Here is an 18,684-nt window from a genome sequence, read left to right as displayed (position 1 = left end):
GCACCACTCTACGGTATTTATACATATATTCACCTACACTATTGTTTCTAGCGCACAAGGGTTCCAAATTATATTTCGGATTAGAAACCAGCGACCTAAAACTCTACAAGACTTCTGGCATAATTTCCGTTATTAATAATCAATCTATCCATTTTTTGCCTACAAATCATATTTGGAAATTTCTACATACAACTATTAGAAATTGTCAAATTTTGGATTGAAAGAAAGGGTGCAGTTTTGACAGATTGAGTATTAATAACGGAGGTAAGGGATTACAATAAAAAGTACCTATTCAGCGATGAAATACTTTCTGACTACATGTCAGTTCAAAACCGTTAAAAAGTAAAATATCTTTTTTTACGAATGACATTTAAATTGCGCGAAAATTGTAGGTATGTCTAAGGTTAGATGCCCTTGTCCATTATATAACGAATATTGGATTACACAGTACAAAAAAGATTGTTACGTGGCACTAAGGTACTCGTCTCGGCTATATCTACCTATCTACAATGTATGTACATTACTATAGTTAAAATAGTATTCCGACTAGATTTGGCAACAGGTAAGAAAATTGTAAAGTGTAAAGCGCACTATGGGCAGTTTACATTAACGCAAGTACGTGATCACGGAGTACTTGGAAAATATATCTATTAATATTTCGTATTAACAATAGCGCTCTTTCATAGGCCTAGACATTAATAAATATGATCGTAAAGTCATAAAATTTGTCACATTTAATATTTTAGTCGTTTTGTTGTCCAGCAACATTGGAGACTAATTATGTATATTATTATATTATTTGTCACATTGTAACTAGTATATAGTGACGTCATAATTCCCAGGCTTTATGCCTGGTCTATAGTTAAAACATGAAAAGTTTCTTGAGCATCGAGACTACCAGTCTTCTCTATTTATCTTATATTTTTATCTTATATTTATCTTATATTGTGATTTCTTCTCGTTTATTTGTGCCTTCTTAGAATAAAATTGCAAAACTTTAAGCAATGACAAAAGGGTAGGGGTTTACAATCGCTTTAGAGTGACGAAACTCGAAACTTGTTTATTATAAAGTATTCTAGAATATTCTAGACGACCAAATTTTTGGCAAGCAAGAACATTTGCATTCGAGAAACTTTTCTTGTGTTAACCAATTTACCGAACAATATCGAATAGAATTTTAAAGAATTCAAGTCAAAAGTCAAATACGTATAGAAGACGCAGGAAAACTATTCCATATCATATTTACCTTTACCTCTAGAATGATATTATAAACAGAAGTGAAAGGTAAACGTGCTTCGAAATGACGCGATGCGACATTTTTGTGTTCCCTATGTAAGGATTATTTTTTATTATTGTCTTATTTTATTTATTAGTAAGTCAAATAAATTTAAAAAGTTTCGAAATTAAATTCCGGCAAAAGTTATTTTTGACGAATGTGTAAATGTTGTATGAAATGTGTATACAGGGTGTCTCAAGACGTCAAATAAGAGTCGAAAAGGGGAAATGAATTCCTGAGACGTAAACGTGATCTGACGCCTTCTTAATTTGACATTAATAAGCCGAATAAATCACAATTTGAGAAGTACAGAATTTATCATCTACCTATCTGCTGTGACTTTTGAGACACCCTATATATTTATGTCAGTTCTGTACATGACGGTTTCTATCACTAGGGAACAAATGAATTATCATATCGTCGTCTATTTCAAAGATCGATATGGAGTTTAGTTTTCCCTGATTGATTCTCAGACGTTGATCTGGAACGCCTCGCGCGCGACCTTAGGCTCCGGGTGCGGCGCGTGCGGCGCGTGGCCGCTGCGTTTCCGCCGGTGGTGCCCCTCGCACTCCGTGTCGTCAGAGAACCGCGACGGCGGGTGGATGTGGTCGTTGAATGACGGGTAGTTGGATATACTGGTGGCAAATTGACTTTGGGTAATTTACCTTTATTTTTTAGGAATGATTTTAGTGTGTGTAATATTATTCATGTAGTTGATAAAATCTATGAGTACTGTTCATTTAGAAATGTAGTTTTTTAAGTTCAGTATGTCGAGACTCGAAATATATATTCAATTTTATAGTAGTAGGTGATTGTATTTATATTTGTTGTTTTTTTAGTAATACAAAATAATAATTAATACCCTAGGTACTTAAATGTATTGTATGTATATTTGTATTTTAAATTAAGTAATTAGTAAATACACTTTACAATTAAGTATGACTTTTTATGACATAATTTATAACATGTATTTTTTTAGTAAAAATGTTGCTTATATTTTAATAAATATTTTTCTAAACGTATCCTATTTTATTTCTTAAGAACACAATACATCCATCTGAAATTTTAGCCTTGTAGTGGATAATGAGTTTTAAAATAATGAATTGATGCGCATATGGAAATAATTGAATGTAATGAGGTTTTTGGATCCAAATGTTTTTAATGAAAATGATTATTGATGAAGATAATAAATGAATTTTCTACATTGTAACAATAAAGTCACCTTTTGCCTATAACCCGTAGTAGATCGTATTGGTTTCCTGCGCCTGCGCAATAAAGTCTAGTACGCTAATGTGAAACTTCACCGAAGAGAATCTCTACTATCGCAAATAAATAATGCCAATAATAATAATTAATATTTTCACGTTAGTGTGCTAGGCCTGCCAATGATGTTAGGATAAAAATGATTATGGGGAGGGCGTCTCAAAGCCGCTTAGATTGTGTCTAGACGGTGTGCCAAATTTATCGTAATACCAAGTTACAAAAGCTATATAATAAAGGGACGTAAAATAAAATATATATCAGAAGCTCTCCCCATTAAGAGATAGTAGAGAATTACCTGACTCATCTCGATGTAGCAGCTTTAGCTGCTGGAAGACTGCTAGAAGAACGCCCGGGGCACGTGCCGAGCGCTCCCGCCTTGTCCTGGCGCGAGGGGAGAGCCTTGACCACCACGCCACCTACTAAGGTCTCCGAGAGATGATGATGTTTCATGTTTGACGGTAGTTCATTTCTGTCGGAAGTGGGAGTGATGATAGTGAAGTTACCTGAAGGTGGTCTCGTCGTTGTGGCTGCTGTAACCACTGGAGGACCGCACGTGCCTCTTGCCGAGCGCGCCCGCTTTGCCCTTCCTCGACGGGAACGCTTTCCTCACAACGCCGCCCACCGAGTTCTCTGACGATGACGACGATTCTTCCCGCTCGACGGTTGGATCTGGTGCAACAGTTTGTGAAAGGATCAACTTTAGTTCAAAGAATTCAAACTTGGCAGTAGAAATGCATGTACCAATCTAGATATACATCGCGTATGGTTTACGTCTAGTAGATTTGGTTTTTGAAATCGACTAAATATGTATACGATAGTTGCCGCACTTGCCAAAACATGATTCGCATTTATTATATCTTTTATTTTATTTAGAGTTCGAACAGCGAACGATTGACGTGTCATTTGTCTCTTGAACGATAGCAAAATATATAATATTGGAAAATCCGCTGAAAATTTTGCTAGACAAATATTTGAATGGGTTATTTTTATCACTGTCCCGAGAAGCTCCGGGAATCGCAAAAAATATATATGTGTCGATTATGCAATATGACAACATTGATTTTTTTAGGACGTTGCAAAAATTTCGGATCGGTCTATGATCTAATTAAGCGCGACAGAATGAGAATTTTCAGGAACTTTGCAAAAATTTCGGATCAGTCTACGGTCACCTGGTCGACTGTGATAATACAATAATATTCACGAAGTTTTCGGATTGGTCTCCGAACTAGTCAACCGTTATAGTACAAACGTTGCTAAAGGTTTCGATAGGTCAAGGACGAAAACAGTCACAAAAGTCGCAAACGTTGCGGATCCGTCTTCGTTTAGTTAGCCAATCGCGGTAGTACAAAAGTTAAACGTTGTAAAAGATACGGATTGGTCTCAATTTACACGAACTAGGACGTTCTTTCGACCTCAACCACGATGAATTGTACAGAATTTTTCAGGAATATTGCAAAAGTTTCCGATCGGTCTTTAGTCAATCGCGATAGTACACGAATATCCGGGTTAAAGTTCCGATCGGCCCGGTGAATCAACTAAAGTGTTTACAAGCGGCGGGGTGCGCGGGCCGCAGCCGCGCGGCGGGCTCGCTGTCGGAGTGCGGCGCGCTGGCGTCGTCGCTCGCGTCGTCCTCGTACTCTGTAATGGGCAGGTGCAGCGTTAATATCTTCTTCACCTCCGAGTCCGTCGAGCCCAAGTTGTCCGACTCTGCAATGCAAGTGGCGGGTTATCTTGTTGAAGATGCATCCGTGATTGGTGAAGCTGCTTCGATTGCACGGAAACGAATCTGGTAACGGGTAGATTTTGGGATTTTGCGAGTAATTTTTAGTAAGTTAGCCGATAATTTTAATTCTTCATTAGATAATTCATAATGGAATCATCTATTTCTTGGTACGTATCTTATTGAGATATTTTGATTTTTTATTTTCGTTTATTTGAACTTCTCCAAATGTGTTTATACATTCGGAAGTTTATATTAATACGTTAGAAAGGGGATAAAAGGATTTGGAATAGGAACTGCAGATTCATTTTCGTGTAATTACTGGAGCAGCACAAAGCACATGACACATGAGTAGAAAATATTGTGTTAAAATGTAAGAAAGTGTGAGTGTTTTGTCCATGACGAGTAAAAGATGTTATGAGACAATGACAAAGATAGCGAAGGGAATGCATTTCAACATTTACAAGCATTGGGATTGACCAGGGTTGCATTCATTACTAAAGCATCATGACAATTATGAGACAGTCACTAGATACGATATACGAAAACAAACATCAATATTGGAGGTAAAAAACGATACATTATGTGCATGCTTACCTTTATAAATTACAACACCAGTTACGCTCCCAACAGGTTGCATAAAAGGCGATCAATTTGTCAAATTTGAATTCCAATACTTAAACATAAATGGGTTAAAGTAAAGTTAATCAATAGAAGGTGCATTCTACGTAAAATAAAACTAATGTACCTAACTACTTATAGATAAGCTCGGTTAAGACCGTACGGCAAACTGAGGCAAGAAAGAGAATCTCACCTTGGCTTTCAGAGTGAGGATCTCGAAGTCTGTTTCCTTTTCTTCGTACTTTTGTATATTCCGGCTCTTTACCCTAAAATCAAACGTTTTTCATTAAAATTCTATCTAAAAATATCGTGGTAAAATACCGGTTCTAACGTGATACCTTCGTGTACTCCTGGCTTCCAAGTGATTAACGATTATAAAATTTAATAGGTTGACAGAAATTTATTTTTATGAATATTCTATTTTAAATTTCTTTCAATAATATCACGAAATAATATTATGAAGTACTAAATAATGGAATATTAAAGTACCTTATACTTATCATTTTGCTTCAGATCGTGATAAACGAAGGATCCTCGGACAGAATGGTAAGGTCCGCTGTATACATTTCCACTGTAGCTGCTCTCGCTATATGCACTGGGTTTCGTCAGCTGGAACGTCGCGTATGGACAGATGTCTTCTATGTATTCTGTAAAATTTGTACAGATATAGATTTTCTTATCTTAATTTGATGTTTAAATATTGATATCATTGTTTAAATACAATTTAAATGAATAAGATTTCGGTTTATGGTTGGCGTCTCTGTAGCATCGAATATTTTTAATAATTTGAGCTGTCTCTCAATCTTTATGTGGTTCATGTGTAGGTATCTATTTTTCTTCTTTTATTGTTATCTTGAAAATAGTACCATTACTTAGACATTATCTAATCGACAAAATAGCTCCAAAGACAGGGATTTTGTTATGAGTTACACAATTCGGGATTTCCCACCAACATTTAATTTACTGTTTCCTGCATGCTTTTTATGGTATTGCGATGCGGCACTGTGTCTGTGTGGCGAGCTCCTGGTGGTCGCGGAACACACTGTGTCTTTTCAGATGTTTTTCATTGTAACCATTGGAACACCTTTTTCATTGTAAGAGGGGTTCACTTACCATTACTCGCATGTTTGTAGTGGTGTTGCGGCGCGGGGTGCTGCGCCCGTGTGGCGAGGTACTGCTGGTCGCGGTTGGCCTTGTTCTGCAGCTGCGCCACCGACGGGGACTCGCCCACGCCCGCCGCGGTGGCGCTCTCCGCCGCGCCCGCCTCTGCCGACAGAGACGCTGGCGTCACGGGAACAGTATGTTACTTATATAGGTACTTGTTGGTTGGTTGTTTGTTGCGCCGTGCTTTATGACCGCTCGGAATATTAGGAGTCTATGCGCATTTGTTCGTTTTTGTCGTATTTAAGCGGCCGTAAAGTATGGCGGCATTTATATAAAAATAAATATTATGTAGGTTGATGCGATGCGAAAATGGATTAGGTCTATGAGGGGCAGAACCACATATCAGTTTGCGTAGACGAAGTTTTTTATTTTGCTTCCATAAAATATGGAATATCTTTGAAAATATAAACACAGGAACGCAAAACACTACTGTTTCAATGAATATGACGGAATTCAAGTAATGCAAATGTATTTCAGTCAAAATATTCCACCACGTTTTCAAACTCAAATCAGCAATACATCTGAAAGTGTAGGAGTGATTGAATAAGCGAAGATGTATCAAGCGACAATAAATACGTATAGTACAAAAAGGAACAAATAACTAAAGTTCCATAACAATCAAGCGGATACTTCTTCAAGGTACGTAAGTATAGTATAAGAAAGAAGTTACGAAAGAAGAACAATACAGCAAAAACAAAAAATACAAAATCCTTTTTACTTCATTTCTTTATCTTCTGTTTTGATTGATGTATTTTTTGTGTACAAAAACTAATTAATATAAATAAAATAAAGATATGGAATATAGAAGAGAGAATATAGATAGACAATAGAAGAAAAAGCAGGTATGAACGTATAACTAACTGTTCCGTCGCACGAGCAGCACGATGGCGACGAGCGCGGCGAGCACCAGCAGCGACAGCGCGGCGGGCAGCAGCACGCGGGCGCCGCCCAGCGCGCGCGGGCCCGCCGCCGGCACCGCGGGCGACACCTCGCCCTCCACCACTGTGGGGGCAGCTCTTTAGGTGTTGCTTACTCGTTTGTGTTGGTTAGTGATTGTTATGAGTGTAGTGATTGTCTAGAGATTGAATGAATCTGCATCGTGCTACTGCTGGCTATATGATGTGTAATTCTAATCTAGTGTTGGGTTGGGAAGTATCGGTTTAGAGTGCAAATATCAGTCCTATTTGCAGGTGTTGATCTAGTCTATGGCGTCAATTCGACTAAAAATAATGTCAATTAGTAGGCGGCATTCTAAATCGTATTGTGTTAGTATGTAAATGTACACATCGCTACGATGTAGACATAATTGTAATGATGTATAGGCTTTCAGTATCTGGTTAACCATTATATTATTCCGGTCAAAGTCGTCTCGTACTATGGGTGTAGATTGCTATGTATTGTCAATCTATAATCCAATATAATGTTGGTTAGTCAGGCTTATAGAGTCTGACGAAATGACCCATGTTGATCTGTTATCAAAGAACACTGGATTTATGTTCATAAGTGTTTGAACTAGAAACTAGAATTTTTTAAATAACAAACCAAAATCGTTACACATACACACAATAAAACAGACAAACACAAGCCTTAATTACTCACTTCCACTGATCGAGTGCGTGGTGAAGTTATACAGCGCGAGCGCGTGGCCGGCGTTGTTGTGCGCGGTGATGCGCAGCTGGTAGTGCGTGGCGGGCGCCAGGCCGGGCACGCTGAACACACGCTCCGTAGCTTGTACGCTGTTCGACACCAGCCGCCACTGGGGAAAGGGATAAATAACATAGTAGTTAGCGATAGGAAGGAAGCAAACTGTAGAAAGAAAGGTGGAAAGACTGACACGTAACATAATATGTAACGATTGTAAAGAAGCAAGCTGTAGAATAAAAGGTGGTTAGTGAGAAAGGGACAAGTAACATATTAGTTAGCGATAGGAAGGATAGAAATAAAAAAACTGTAAACAGATAGGTGGAAAGTAAAAAAGAATAGAAAGGAGTAAAAGCCAGAAAGGAAAAAGAAAAATAAAACAAATAAACCAATCAACGATAAAATTAACAAAAATAAGTGAGATAAAGCCTTTATCCATAGAAAGAGATTAAAGAAAGGAGGAAAAAAAAATTGTATTACTTGTTATATTCATTTACAAGTTTTCATCCGCGGATTTGTTTGCTTTTATAAAGTTTGAAATGTTTATAAAATACAAATTAATTGTTTCTAGGGAAAAGTGTATCCTTCTTTGTTTGTCATTTCAATCTAATTTCAAGGATGCCAGTCCTAAATGCAACAAATGTCTTACCTGAGATTGGCTGATCTCCCTATACTCGATAACGAAGTATAATATTCCACAACCACCATCGCCCCACGAATCTAGCCACACCGTAACTGTAGTTGTGTTTAGGGTGATCATTTGGGAATGTTTCGGCTTTACTGGTACTGAAAACAATTAATTATCGTTAGTTGTATCTTTGTGGTGACCATGACACTTATGATGAAGGGATTCCTAGTATGGTATTTAGAGTATTGTTTAATGTGTAATCAAATGAGCTCATTAAAATTTAAAACAATTTGGGATGAAAATGTCAATTGAAGTTAAGATGAAATGTGGTCTCACCGGTTCCCTTAGTATACGCATGCACGATGTCACACGGCAGGCCAGTGCCGATGCGGTTGAAAGCAGTGATGTACAACTGATATCGTGTCCCACACCATAGATTTGGCAGTACATGCTCGGAGGTGCCCGCTTCCACTTGTAGCTCTTCCCAATCGCCGTGCTCGCGTTTGTAGTTTATCACGTAACCTGGTAATGTAAATAAAACATTTAAAGCACTATTTATTTTAAGCAGATTATCCTTGGGCAAAAACCACCTTAACATTGCTTTAGCTATTGGCAAATAAGTCGTAGACATAAGACGAAATTTTTAAACCTGGTTTTATGCTTTGGTATCATTAAGTTACAAAAATGATAGAAATTCTTTGATATTATTGTTTATGTCAAAAGTGAATATTACAAAGAAATAATAATATAAGAATAATAGTGAATAATATAGGAGAAAAAGTTTTAGTAACTGTATTTTTTAAATTCTATGCTGCAGAGTTCGTACTCTGAAAGGAGGCGGTCGTCTGTTTCCTTTAGTTCTCTGCAGTTCATTGATATCGATCTACTTGCTAACCATAGGTTCGAGTCGCCTGGGAACGCATGTTGCGGTTGAAAAGTCTGTACGAAATAAAATGTATACAGATACAAGATTTTGCCGTCTCTCGAAAAGTGTTTGACAAGTTAAGCCGTACGTTCCCTAGCACGCTATGGCACTGTTTTGATTTTTTATTGAATATTCCCACGTACCCAGTATGGGGCTGCCGCCGTCGCCCTGGTCCGTCCACTGCAGGTGCAGCGAGTCCGCGTACGAGTCCACGACGGCGAGCACGGGCGGCTGCGGCGGCACCTTCACCTCCACGCCGTACGTCACCTCGTCCCGCCCGTGCGCGTTCTCCGCCGTGCACGTGTAGTTCCCGCTGTCTAGGTACTGTGTCATGCTGGAATGATCGTTTATTTAGTGGAGTAACATGGGTTGTAGTACTTAGATACTTAGGTAACAGTTGCCGCCGATCACATGCTAATTGTTACAAGTAATATGAAATAGGTGCTTGGAAATATAAAAATATTACTATAAAGATTTGTGAATAGGTTGCAAGTGGCAAAAACGAGATTAACGTTGTTGGAAAAGAAAACAAAAGATTTGCTGGAATTGAACTTAAAAGGAACAATAGATTTGAAAATCCTGGTAGATAGCATCGTACAAGCGAACATGGAAATTAAGATAAAAGTGTCACTTATGAAACGGAAATGAAATATCAGGAGTCAATTAAAAAAATAAGATACAAGATGTACGAGACAAAAAGAAGAACTAAGAGTAGAAAGTATACGAGATATTTTAGAATCTAACTTTATCAAATAAATATGTACAGTAAGTATTATACTAATAATAAATTAGCAAAAATCTCCTAACAGTGTCTGCAAGAGAAATAAATACCACTATTCATGAAGTTACTCAGGAAATATTCCTTACCTAATAATCAACATGCCATCTAATGTAACATTCTTCCTTAACGTGGATTCCAATGGAGATCCGTTCATAGTCCATGTTGTAGTCGGCGAGGGTACACCTACTTTATTGCACGGCAGTGAAATATTCTCCTTCCAAGGTGTTACGATGCTGCGACTGAATGATGTGATTCTTGCAGGTACTGTAAATCATTTTGATCGTTGATAAAATTTTCCTACATTTCTTTTATTTACCTAAATAAAAATGGACATGAAATTGTGAGTTGAATTTCAATTTTTAGATATTTTGTATTCAGAATTATCATTTTTCTGTAGCTATAATAGTTAGGACAGCAACATAATAGAAAACTTCTGAAAAAAAGAGTTTGAGTTTGAAAATTGCGGATCGTCGAAGAAGTATTCGGTTCGCACTTTCATGGAATTGTACCCATTTTAATCAGGATTTGCACATTCTCTAAAAGCGTTCCAACTTAGTCTTAAGAAGCAACGTGGTGGGATAATCAAACATGAGTGGTCTTTTAAGGGTTGTAGGAATAAACCTGAATCAGTAGGCAGAACAGTGACGACACGCGTAGCATCGCCTTCTCCGAGTCGCGTAGACGCTGACACCCAAAATTGATGAGCTGCTCGGGGCGGAGATCTCGCTGTTTCGTGGGACAAGGTGCTCGGGGATAGCATTCGTTTGTGGGTTCCCTCCTGTGGATCAATATTCATTATTATTTGGGGACATTGCTTAATGATTTTGCATTGGCTTATTTTAGTCGTTCATTGTGATTATTGCTTATAGATTGTAAATTCTTTATATGGCATTACTTGAATTTTTCCTACTATAACTTCCGTCTTGATGACAGAGTGTTAATCTAAAAATATCACCGATAGCTTGACTAATTAAATGGCTATAATTTCCCAAACCAACGCCTAATAAAATACATTTAAATTGACTGTAATGTTTTCAGAACTTACTTCTCTGCCATCTTCTATGACGCTCATGTAAAGTGTGTAGCCAACGAGAACTCCATTAGGTGATGATGGTGGCAACCACGACACTAGGATTTTATTTCTAGATGATACCACGGCTTTGATATCTGCCGGTGCGGATGGAACTGAAAAATGTATGAACAGATTGATATATTGATGAATACAGATGCATGATCAGATATTATTATTTTCTCTTTGACTTATAGGGATGTAGTGTTCTTGTTTGAAGAATGTAGTATTCCTTACGAATTTGGAGTAAGGTGAACACGTCGTAAGGTGCCCCGCCCCACTCTTCTAGGTCTCAGTTATCTTAAATAATTAATGAGCCCCTTGATGATAGCAATACATCTGTAGCATATGGCTTTTTTGCTTAACCGTGTAATACACCTTATGTCCATGCTACCTTTAAGAAGCGAAGCTTAGGAGCAATTTGTGTGCATAGATGAAGTTAATGTTTTTGTTGAAACTTACCGTCTTCTTCGGTATGGCAGTACACTGGGGCTGCCCTAACTCCATCTCCAGCGGCTGTGAAAGCACACACGGTGACTGAGTAGTTCGTGTATCGGCGGAGACCAGATAGCGTTGTGTGCAACCCTGATATTTGTTTCGTTACAGCGTCTTCGCTACCTGTAATTCATAAAGGGTTATTTAGAATTTAGTTATTCTTAATTTAATATAAGTAGGTTGCTATTAATATTCTATTAACACTTCATCATGACCTAAATCCACTTATTTACCAGATGCCTTGTCATTTCTTTTTCTGAATTTTCGGTTGTTCGTCTTATGGCGAAAGTGCTTGTGTTGTCTTCAATAATCGTGAAAAGAGGGGACAAGTGTTTTTCTGTACGGATGCGTTGTATGATGAATTCTTATAATACTATCCTGAATTAACTTACCATACCAATCAGTAACAGGTGCGTAAGTGACCCTATATCCTTGTAGTACGCCGTTTCGTCCCCGCATCGGGGGAGGTTCCCATGTCACTCGAACTGATTGAGAACTGAGTGCAGTGCATTGCAACGATCCCGGTGGTAAACTGGGCACTGAGAACAAGATGTAATAATAAAGTGATAGTGGAAAAACCCCTGTCAAGTTTCACGGTAGTTCAGTCGAGATTTGATAAGATTAAAATGCTCTTAACGTGAAAGTAATCATTTTTTAATATCATGTGAGATACTCCAACTTAATTATCAGGGCTGGTAAGCTAGTTATTATGTTTTAAAGAACGTACACATTTCATTTCAAGTACTTACACATGAAGGTGGTAGAATTAATTACGTTACCTGGAGATACCACCTTAGTAATCAGGAGTAGCATCTACGATCGACTTTTGATAGAACTCCTTTTTTGCATGAAGTTGGTTACAGATATACATGGTCCGCAAGACCCACATACCATAAGGTGGACTTCATGTTCTTTTGCAACTATTTAACAAATCTAATATGGAAGCATACCATCCTCCATAGTAGTAGCAGTGGTAGGCGGCGATGCAGGCCCAGCGCCCCTGCTGTTATACGCTTGCACGACAACCGCGTACGCCGCGTGCTTCTGCAGCGCCGCGAGCGTGGTGCGCGCGCGCCCGCCGCCCGCCACGCCCTCCACCGTGCGGACCGTGTACGACGCGCCGCCGGGACCGCTCGCCGAGAGCACCGTGCTGTTGCTGTTGAGCTGCGGATTGTTGTATAGGATAACGGATTTAAAATATGTAGCTGTTGTAACACTGTATTGTTGCTGTTGAGCTGGGGATTGTTGATGAATTGGATGTAAAGGATTAAAGATATGTAGTTGTTAATACTGTGTTGATGCTGTTGAGCTGGGGATTGTTGTGTAGGATGTAACGGATTAAATATATGTGATAGGTAGTTGTTAACATTGTATTGTTGTTGTTGAGCTAGGGATTGTTTATGTGTAGCATATAATTTGTAGGATATACTAAGGCGTAAGGTACGAAGATATGTAGCTGATAAAATATTATTAAATGGTCCCTGAACACTATTGTTGCTGTTAAGCTGGATAGATTGTTGCGTAGGACGCGTAGGATACTAAAAATAATGTAGTTAATCAAATATTATTACATGGTCTCTGTAAACTGTGTTGTTGACGTTGAGCTGGGGATATATTGTTGATGTGTAGGATATACTAAAGCGTAGAGTACTTAAGATAATATAGGTGATAAAATACTATTACATGGTCTCTGAAAACTCCGTTGTTGCTGTTGAACTACCTGAATACCTACTGAACAGTATGTAGATTACATTAATAAAAAAATAATGAAGCTTATCTCAGCTCCTATTCATTGTGTTGTGGATGTTATGAATACATGTAACTTCGGGTAGAATAAAAAAGGGGGTTATAGGATTTCATTTCGACAGGGCAATAAATAATGTACCTACGCAAAAACCTAGACGTACAAAACGGACCCCTTTTAAATTTTTAAGATTTTCGTCTAACTGAGAATATATTCCACCTTGTCTATTGAGTGCTAAGAAAGTTAGAACACACAGTTTACTCAGAAAAAATAACATTTCTACAAATTTTCCGCAGAGGAAAATATGTGGTAATTTTCTTGGTAAGATATAATAAAGTAAGAAAACTCACTTCCCGAAACCCCACGTAGTAGCCAAGAATGTTCCCATTCCATAGATCCCGTTGCGGCGGGTCCCAAGTGACTATTAACTCGGTCGAGCTCTTTGCCTCCACGCGGACATCCAAGGGCGGACCGCTTGGTACTGAAATATTAAAGGATATACATTATTTACAATAAAGGACTTATGTAAGTTGGGTATAGTCTTACAAATATCCGTTTTATTCATTATCAATTGCGGTCACCACAGATACTTTTAAACTAGAACACAGCAGGAGTTAGGTAACACTTCCGTTATACGGTCGAAACAAATGTGGTAGCCTTGGAGTCCTAACTTTCGTGTTATCAATTTTTAAGAAATGTCCAAAGAATTGACTTAGATTAAAGTAAAATGAACATTATGAATAGTCATATAAGCTGGTACTTTGTAGTATTTTTTATTCGCAACCTGAGAGACTACCTACCTACTTGATATCCCGTATTTCTAATATGCACCCCGATCGGATAGATTTCAGTACATCTATTCTTAATGAGTATGTAGGTCATATGTATACAAATTTTAAGTTCAATACACCTCCATGGTTTCAGTGTGCATCGATATACAATGCCATTCAGATAACTACGAAATTTTAAAAGCTGCGGATCTTTATAAAACCAAATATACTACAAAGTTACTTAGAAAAAATACTATAAAGTTGGGTAACGAGTTCGGAATATAAAAAATTCTATTGTTATTATTAAAATTTTATAACAGATATTAGGTAAGTATAGTTATCGCCAAACTGCTAGTCCGCTCTGAAGTTGTACCAAACAGGTGTAGTCATACAATTTACTATGGCGACGCGATTCACATCTATATTCGGAGCAGACTAGCAGCATTACGCGGAATTTTAAAAGTTACTTATGAATGTTTGCGTGTATGTTTGCATGTATGTATGCACGTGTAATTACTTTTGTATGTGCACATCTACCAAAATTAATTATAAAATCCATTACCTTCTTCAGTGGTAGTAACTTGCACCAGCTGGCTAGGTTCGCTCATACCGAGCCGATTTTCAGCGATGATCCTCAAATGGTACGATGTAGCAGGCTGCAGGTTTTGTACACTGGCTGACGTCACACTTCCCGGCACTATCACTTTTTGAGGTGTCGTTGGCCATGGTTCTGGAAAAAATATAATTGACTTCATCTTGCCTTTATCTAGCGATGTGTTAAATCTACTTACAAACTAAACATTTATTTATGTTAAACAAAGGAAAGTTTTTTAATAGTTAAAAATATTTAATAAGGTGTGAAAGTTAGTGTAAAGACCTGGAATTTTTAACGTTATCAATTTCAGACTTTTTTGAATAGGTAGGCACGCTAACTCAATTCCGCCCTCAGGAAGGTTCGGTGCAATTGGCAATTTTAGAAAATCACACGTAGATTTAAAAAATATATCTTCGTTTATTCTCGTAATCACATAATCCAGATTGAATTGTCGATTGGCTTTTACTTTTGAATAACCAACTTTTTGTGATTGACTTATATAAAATATCTTCCCAGAAATCTTAAAGTAACGTACAAATATTACGAAAATTCTATTTTCTTATTATATTCTACAAACCTGGAGCTTCTTTATACTGGACGATGTAATTTATAATCGGGCTATTTCCAGCATATGGTTGCGTCCATGAAATTTGTATAGATCTCGATTGTTGGTCGATTATTCGAATGTTTTTTGGCATTTCGGGAACCTGAAAAAATAGTTTTAAATCAATATTGCTGTGTCATTAAAATAATGTGTATTTAGTATTTAATAAAAATCTAATTTCATAAAAGTCAATATTATTTTAGTAAAGGGTAAAGATAATGAGCAATAATCAAAATACGCAATAAAGAATAAAGTTTATAAACAATAAATAATAAGGTATAAGCACACAGTAAATAAGAAATTAATTAACATCAATAGATAAGCAGGGACAAAATAAGTCATCATGAGCATGATTGATAAGCAATCAGTAAATAAGTAGTAAACAATATTATTATTATATGTTGCATTACCTAATAAGTAAATAAATAAGTTTTAGGGCATTCAGTAAACAAGTCAACAACAAGTTAGGTTAATAAGTGATCAGTAAATAAGTCATAGAGTTAGATTAATGAGCGATCAGTAAATAAGCAATCAGTACCTCTTGTACAACTAAGTGTATGAGCATTTCGTCTTGCCCGTATGCGTTAGATGCTCGGCAGGTCAAAGCCCCGGTGTCCTGCCGATACGTTTGCAGTATGCTCAGCTCGGAAACTAGGCCGTCGTCCAGTACTTGCTCGCGGATTGTGTACCTTGAAATAAATACCTCCAGTGAAATTGTTGAAGTTTTATTCAAAATACCCCTATAAGTATTTTTCAAATTAAAACCTTTCCAGTGATTTTGTTTCGATTTTGGTATTTCTGAAATTTACCTAATTTTAAATTTTATGATCACTTTTCACGGTTCGAGTTCCCACTCTTGCTGCCCGCAACCCCATTTTTCATAGACCTAAGCATCATAGGATATGTTATCTTTGTTAATACTCGTAGTTCTTACCTAAACATTTGGTTGCGCTTATTTTTGAAAACAATGGTTGTATTGAAGAAGGATGAACAAAATAATACGAACAGGTTCACTTTTAGGTGTATACCTAACTTTATATGTATTTCGTATATAGTGTAATGTAGGCAAGCATTCTCTTAATTAATGACCGGACGGAATCAATTTGTAGTCCACACCTTGACTTAGTATTGCACTATATATTAAATATAGGTACTATACTATGGACCTATTGATTAGTAGTCTCCTTTAGGCAATGGTAGGTGGTCACTGCTGGATATGTAATAAACTTTAAATAGCATTAAAGACTCATTGAGTTCGGTTGCAGATTATTATTTCTCCAAAGCCAGTGAACGTCTAGTAAAGGTATTTTGAAATAGTTGTGGCAATAGTGCCGTCGCAGTCGAACGCAGCAGAGTTACAACCAGAGGTGTAACTACAGGGTGGTAGGACTGGCAAAATGCCACGGGCCCTCGGCCTGAGGGGGCCCCCGGACTCAAAAGTCTGCGAGCTCAAAAGTGACCATAACAATTTCTGTAATGGGTTTATAGGTATATGCATGAAAAAATAGGTCACCAGTATCAAACATCAGTAAAATATATATTTGTAATGAATTTGCCACAGATCTCATACGGTATAATTACGCCACCGATTAGATACATCAAAGTAGTTCTACCAAAAAATGAAATTTTAAAACATAGTTACCGTTGATCAAGATGATGAGCGATGGTGTGATGATGTGGGCTCCTCCAGCTGACTTCGAGGGGCGCGTCTCCCGACGCAGCGCACTGCAGGTGAGCTGCCTCGCCTGCTGTCACTTGCACTGTTTTGGTCTTCATCGGAAAACGGGCAGGAGCTGGTGGCAAAAAAATATATCCTGTATATGTATCTTGTAAGTGAAATTAACTGGATTCCCTGAGTATGAAATGCAGTAAATTAAATTGATTTCAGTTTGAAACTCATGTGAGTTATATAGTATTGTGTTATGGTATGGGGCCTCTTGGGAATGAAATTTTTCAAAAAAAAGTAGATATACCGAAAAATTACCATCGATAGACAATAATTGCGATAGACAATAATTGCGAATAATACCCCGATATAAGACGACCTTCACCGAGCTGCTTAATGGATGAAAAGTTTTTTATATCAAATTAAATATGTCAAAAAGTATATTGCAAATGGGTTGACTAAAAAAATTCAGTTTATATAACAAATACACATAATAATATTGGAAATTGATAATTTGATAGTTGGGGGTTTCATTCTCAAAATTGTATCCATGATTCCAATTATTATTGGAGTGTGGTGTTACCAACTAAATCAAGCGAGAGATGTCCGTTTCGAAACACGAGTAGCAAACTGTCCCACGGATGTTTGCGTATAAACTTTGTCGGGTTAAATATTTGTATAACTACTTTAGTTTGTTTCTGTATAATGACCGGAGAAGGACTTAAAATATTTTAGAATCGTTAGTTATTTAGCTCCAAACAATAATTTGAGTCTCAATAATGAGCCGCTTCTTTCTTCGGTAAAGACCTGAATCTTAGTGACGACCCACTGCTATTTTTCTTACTAAGTATATGATAGTTTATTGAGTGTTTATTAAATAGAAGAAGGCAATTTTATATACACTACCACTTTTTCAAGAAAATTCTCTGAATTAGGTATGCATGTAAATGAAAATACAAAGGTGGTAGTGGATATAAATGTGCACCCTATGATTGAGGATGCCGGGTAAGTTATGTATGAGACTATTGTCAGGAGTGTAATGCCTCGATGATCGGCTTGCAGTAATAAACTGCTTCATATGAATTAGTCACAGCCCATAAGTGGCAGTCACCACTTATCATCAGGTGAACTACAAACGCGTTGGCTACACCGATCTCATAAAAAAGGTATACGAGGATTGATATTTGATAAGTATACAATTAGTTTCCTACCAATCACTTTTGAGAACTAAGTTAAAACGTAAATCAGCGTTCATCCATGCTTAATAACAAAACACGGCAACAAAAACACTGCTGCTAAGCAGAAACAGAACAGAGCTGCTTCCGAAACCACAGAGTTTTATATTTCTACTGTGGTTTTACGACCTAATAATAAAATTCAATAAAGCAGACATTTCCTGGCTCCCATTTCACCTAAAGTTTCTAGGGATGTTTGCATATAAAGTTTATGAGGTTAAATTAAGTAGGAAGGCCGGGTCTAAATAACAAACAGCAACGAACGTCCGCGGACAAACAGGTCTCGAATGGCCGAGCGAACTAACTTTTTTACGAGTCTTATAAATAACCCTTGAGCCATTTCAAATAAACTACTCTACTCGAAGAACTCGGTTGGTGGTTGATGAAATTATATTTGCGTTAAAAATAAGTTGTATTTTTATATAATATTGCACCGGAGAGGCGCGGTGGACCAATAAATTAATTTTAATAAAAGTGATTAGGTATT

The 18,684-nt window shown here is 37.3% G+C and overlaps 1 protein-coding gene across 1 annotated transcript in view; it reads right to left on the bottom strand.

Annotated features, from left to right (window-relative positions):
* Positions 1-1,745: 1,745 nt before the first annotated feature.
* Dscam4 (Down syndrome cell adhesion molecule 4) overlaps positions 1,746-18,684 on the bottom strand; it is a 273,148-nt gene continuing 256,209 nt past the window's right edge. Inside the window, exons 17-38 of the mRNA XM_073086430.1 lie at positions 16,939-17,089; positions 15,835-15,985; positions 15,270-15,399; positions 14,660-14,827; positions 13,678-13,808; positions 12,534-12,747; positions 11,976-12,122; positions 11,551-11,706; positions 11,065-11,204; positions 10,641-10,797; positions 10,106-10,283; positions 9,382-9,572; positions 8,650-8,835; positions 8,335-8,471; positions 7,644-7,800; positions 6,906-7,046; positions 5,994-6,146; positions 5,370-5,527; positions 5,074-5,146; positions 4,088-4,246; positions 3,043-3,208; positions 1,746-1,911 (exon numbers count right to left, since the gene is read on the bottom strand). Coding sequence (XP_072942531.1) covers positions 1,746-1,911; positions 3,043-3,208; positions 4,088-4,246; positions 5,074-5,146; positions 5,370-5,527; positions 5,994-6,146; positions 6,906-7,046; positions 7,644-7,800; positions 8,335-8,471; positions 8,650-8,835; positions 9,382-9,572; positions 10,106-10,283; positions 10,641-10,797; positions 11,065-11,204; positions 11,551-11,706; positions 11,976-12,122; positions 12,534-12,747; positions 13,678-13,808; positions 14,660-14,827; positions 15,270-15,399; positions 15,835-15,985; positions 16,939-17,089 — 3,410 coding nt within the window. The remainder of the gene's footprint in view (positions 1,912-3,042; positions 3,209-4,087; positions 4,247-5,073; positions 5,147-5,369; positions 5,528-5,993; positions 6,147-6,905; positions 7,047-7,643; positions 7,801-8,334; positions 8,472-8,649; positions 8,836-9,381; positions 9,573-10,105; positions 10,284-10,640; positions 10,798-11,064; positions 11,205-11,550; positions 11,707-11,975; positions 12,123-12,533; positions 12,748-13,677; positions 13,809-14,659; positions 14,828-15,269; positions 15,400-15,834; positions 15,986-16,938; positions 17,090-18,684) is intronic.

This window comes from Epargyreus clarus, unplaced genomic scaffold (genome assembly GCF_041222505.1).
Source record: "Epargyreus clarus isolate Ecla_fem2 unplaced genomic scaffold, WU_Ecla_fem_2.2 ptg000024l, whole genome shotgun sequence".
NCBI lineage: Eukaryota > Metazoa > Arthropoda > Insecta > Lepidoptera > Hesperiidae > Epargyreus > Epargyreus clarus.
The sequence above is the reverse complement of the archived record's forward strand: the minus strand, read 5'-3'. Positions and strand labels throughout refer to the sequence as shown.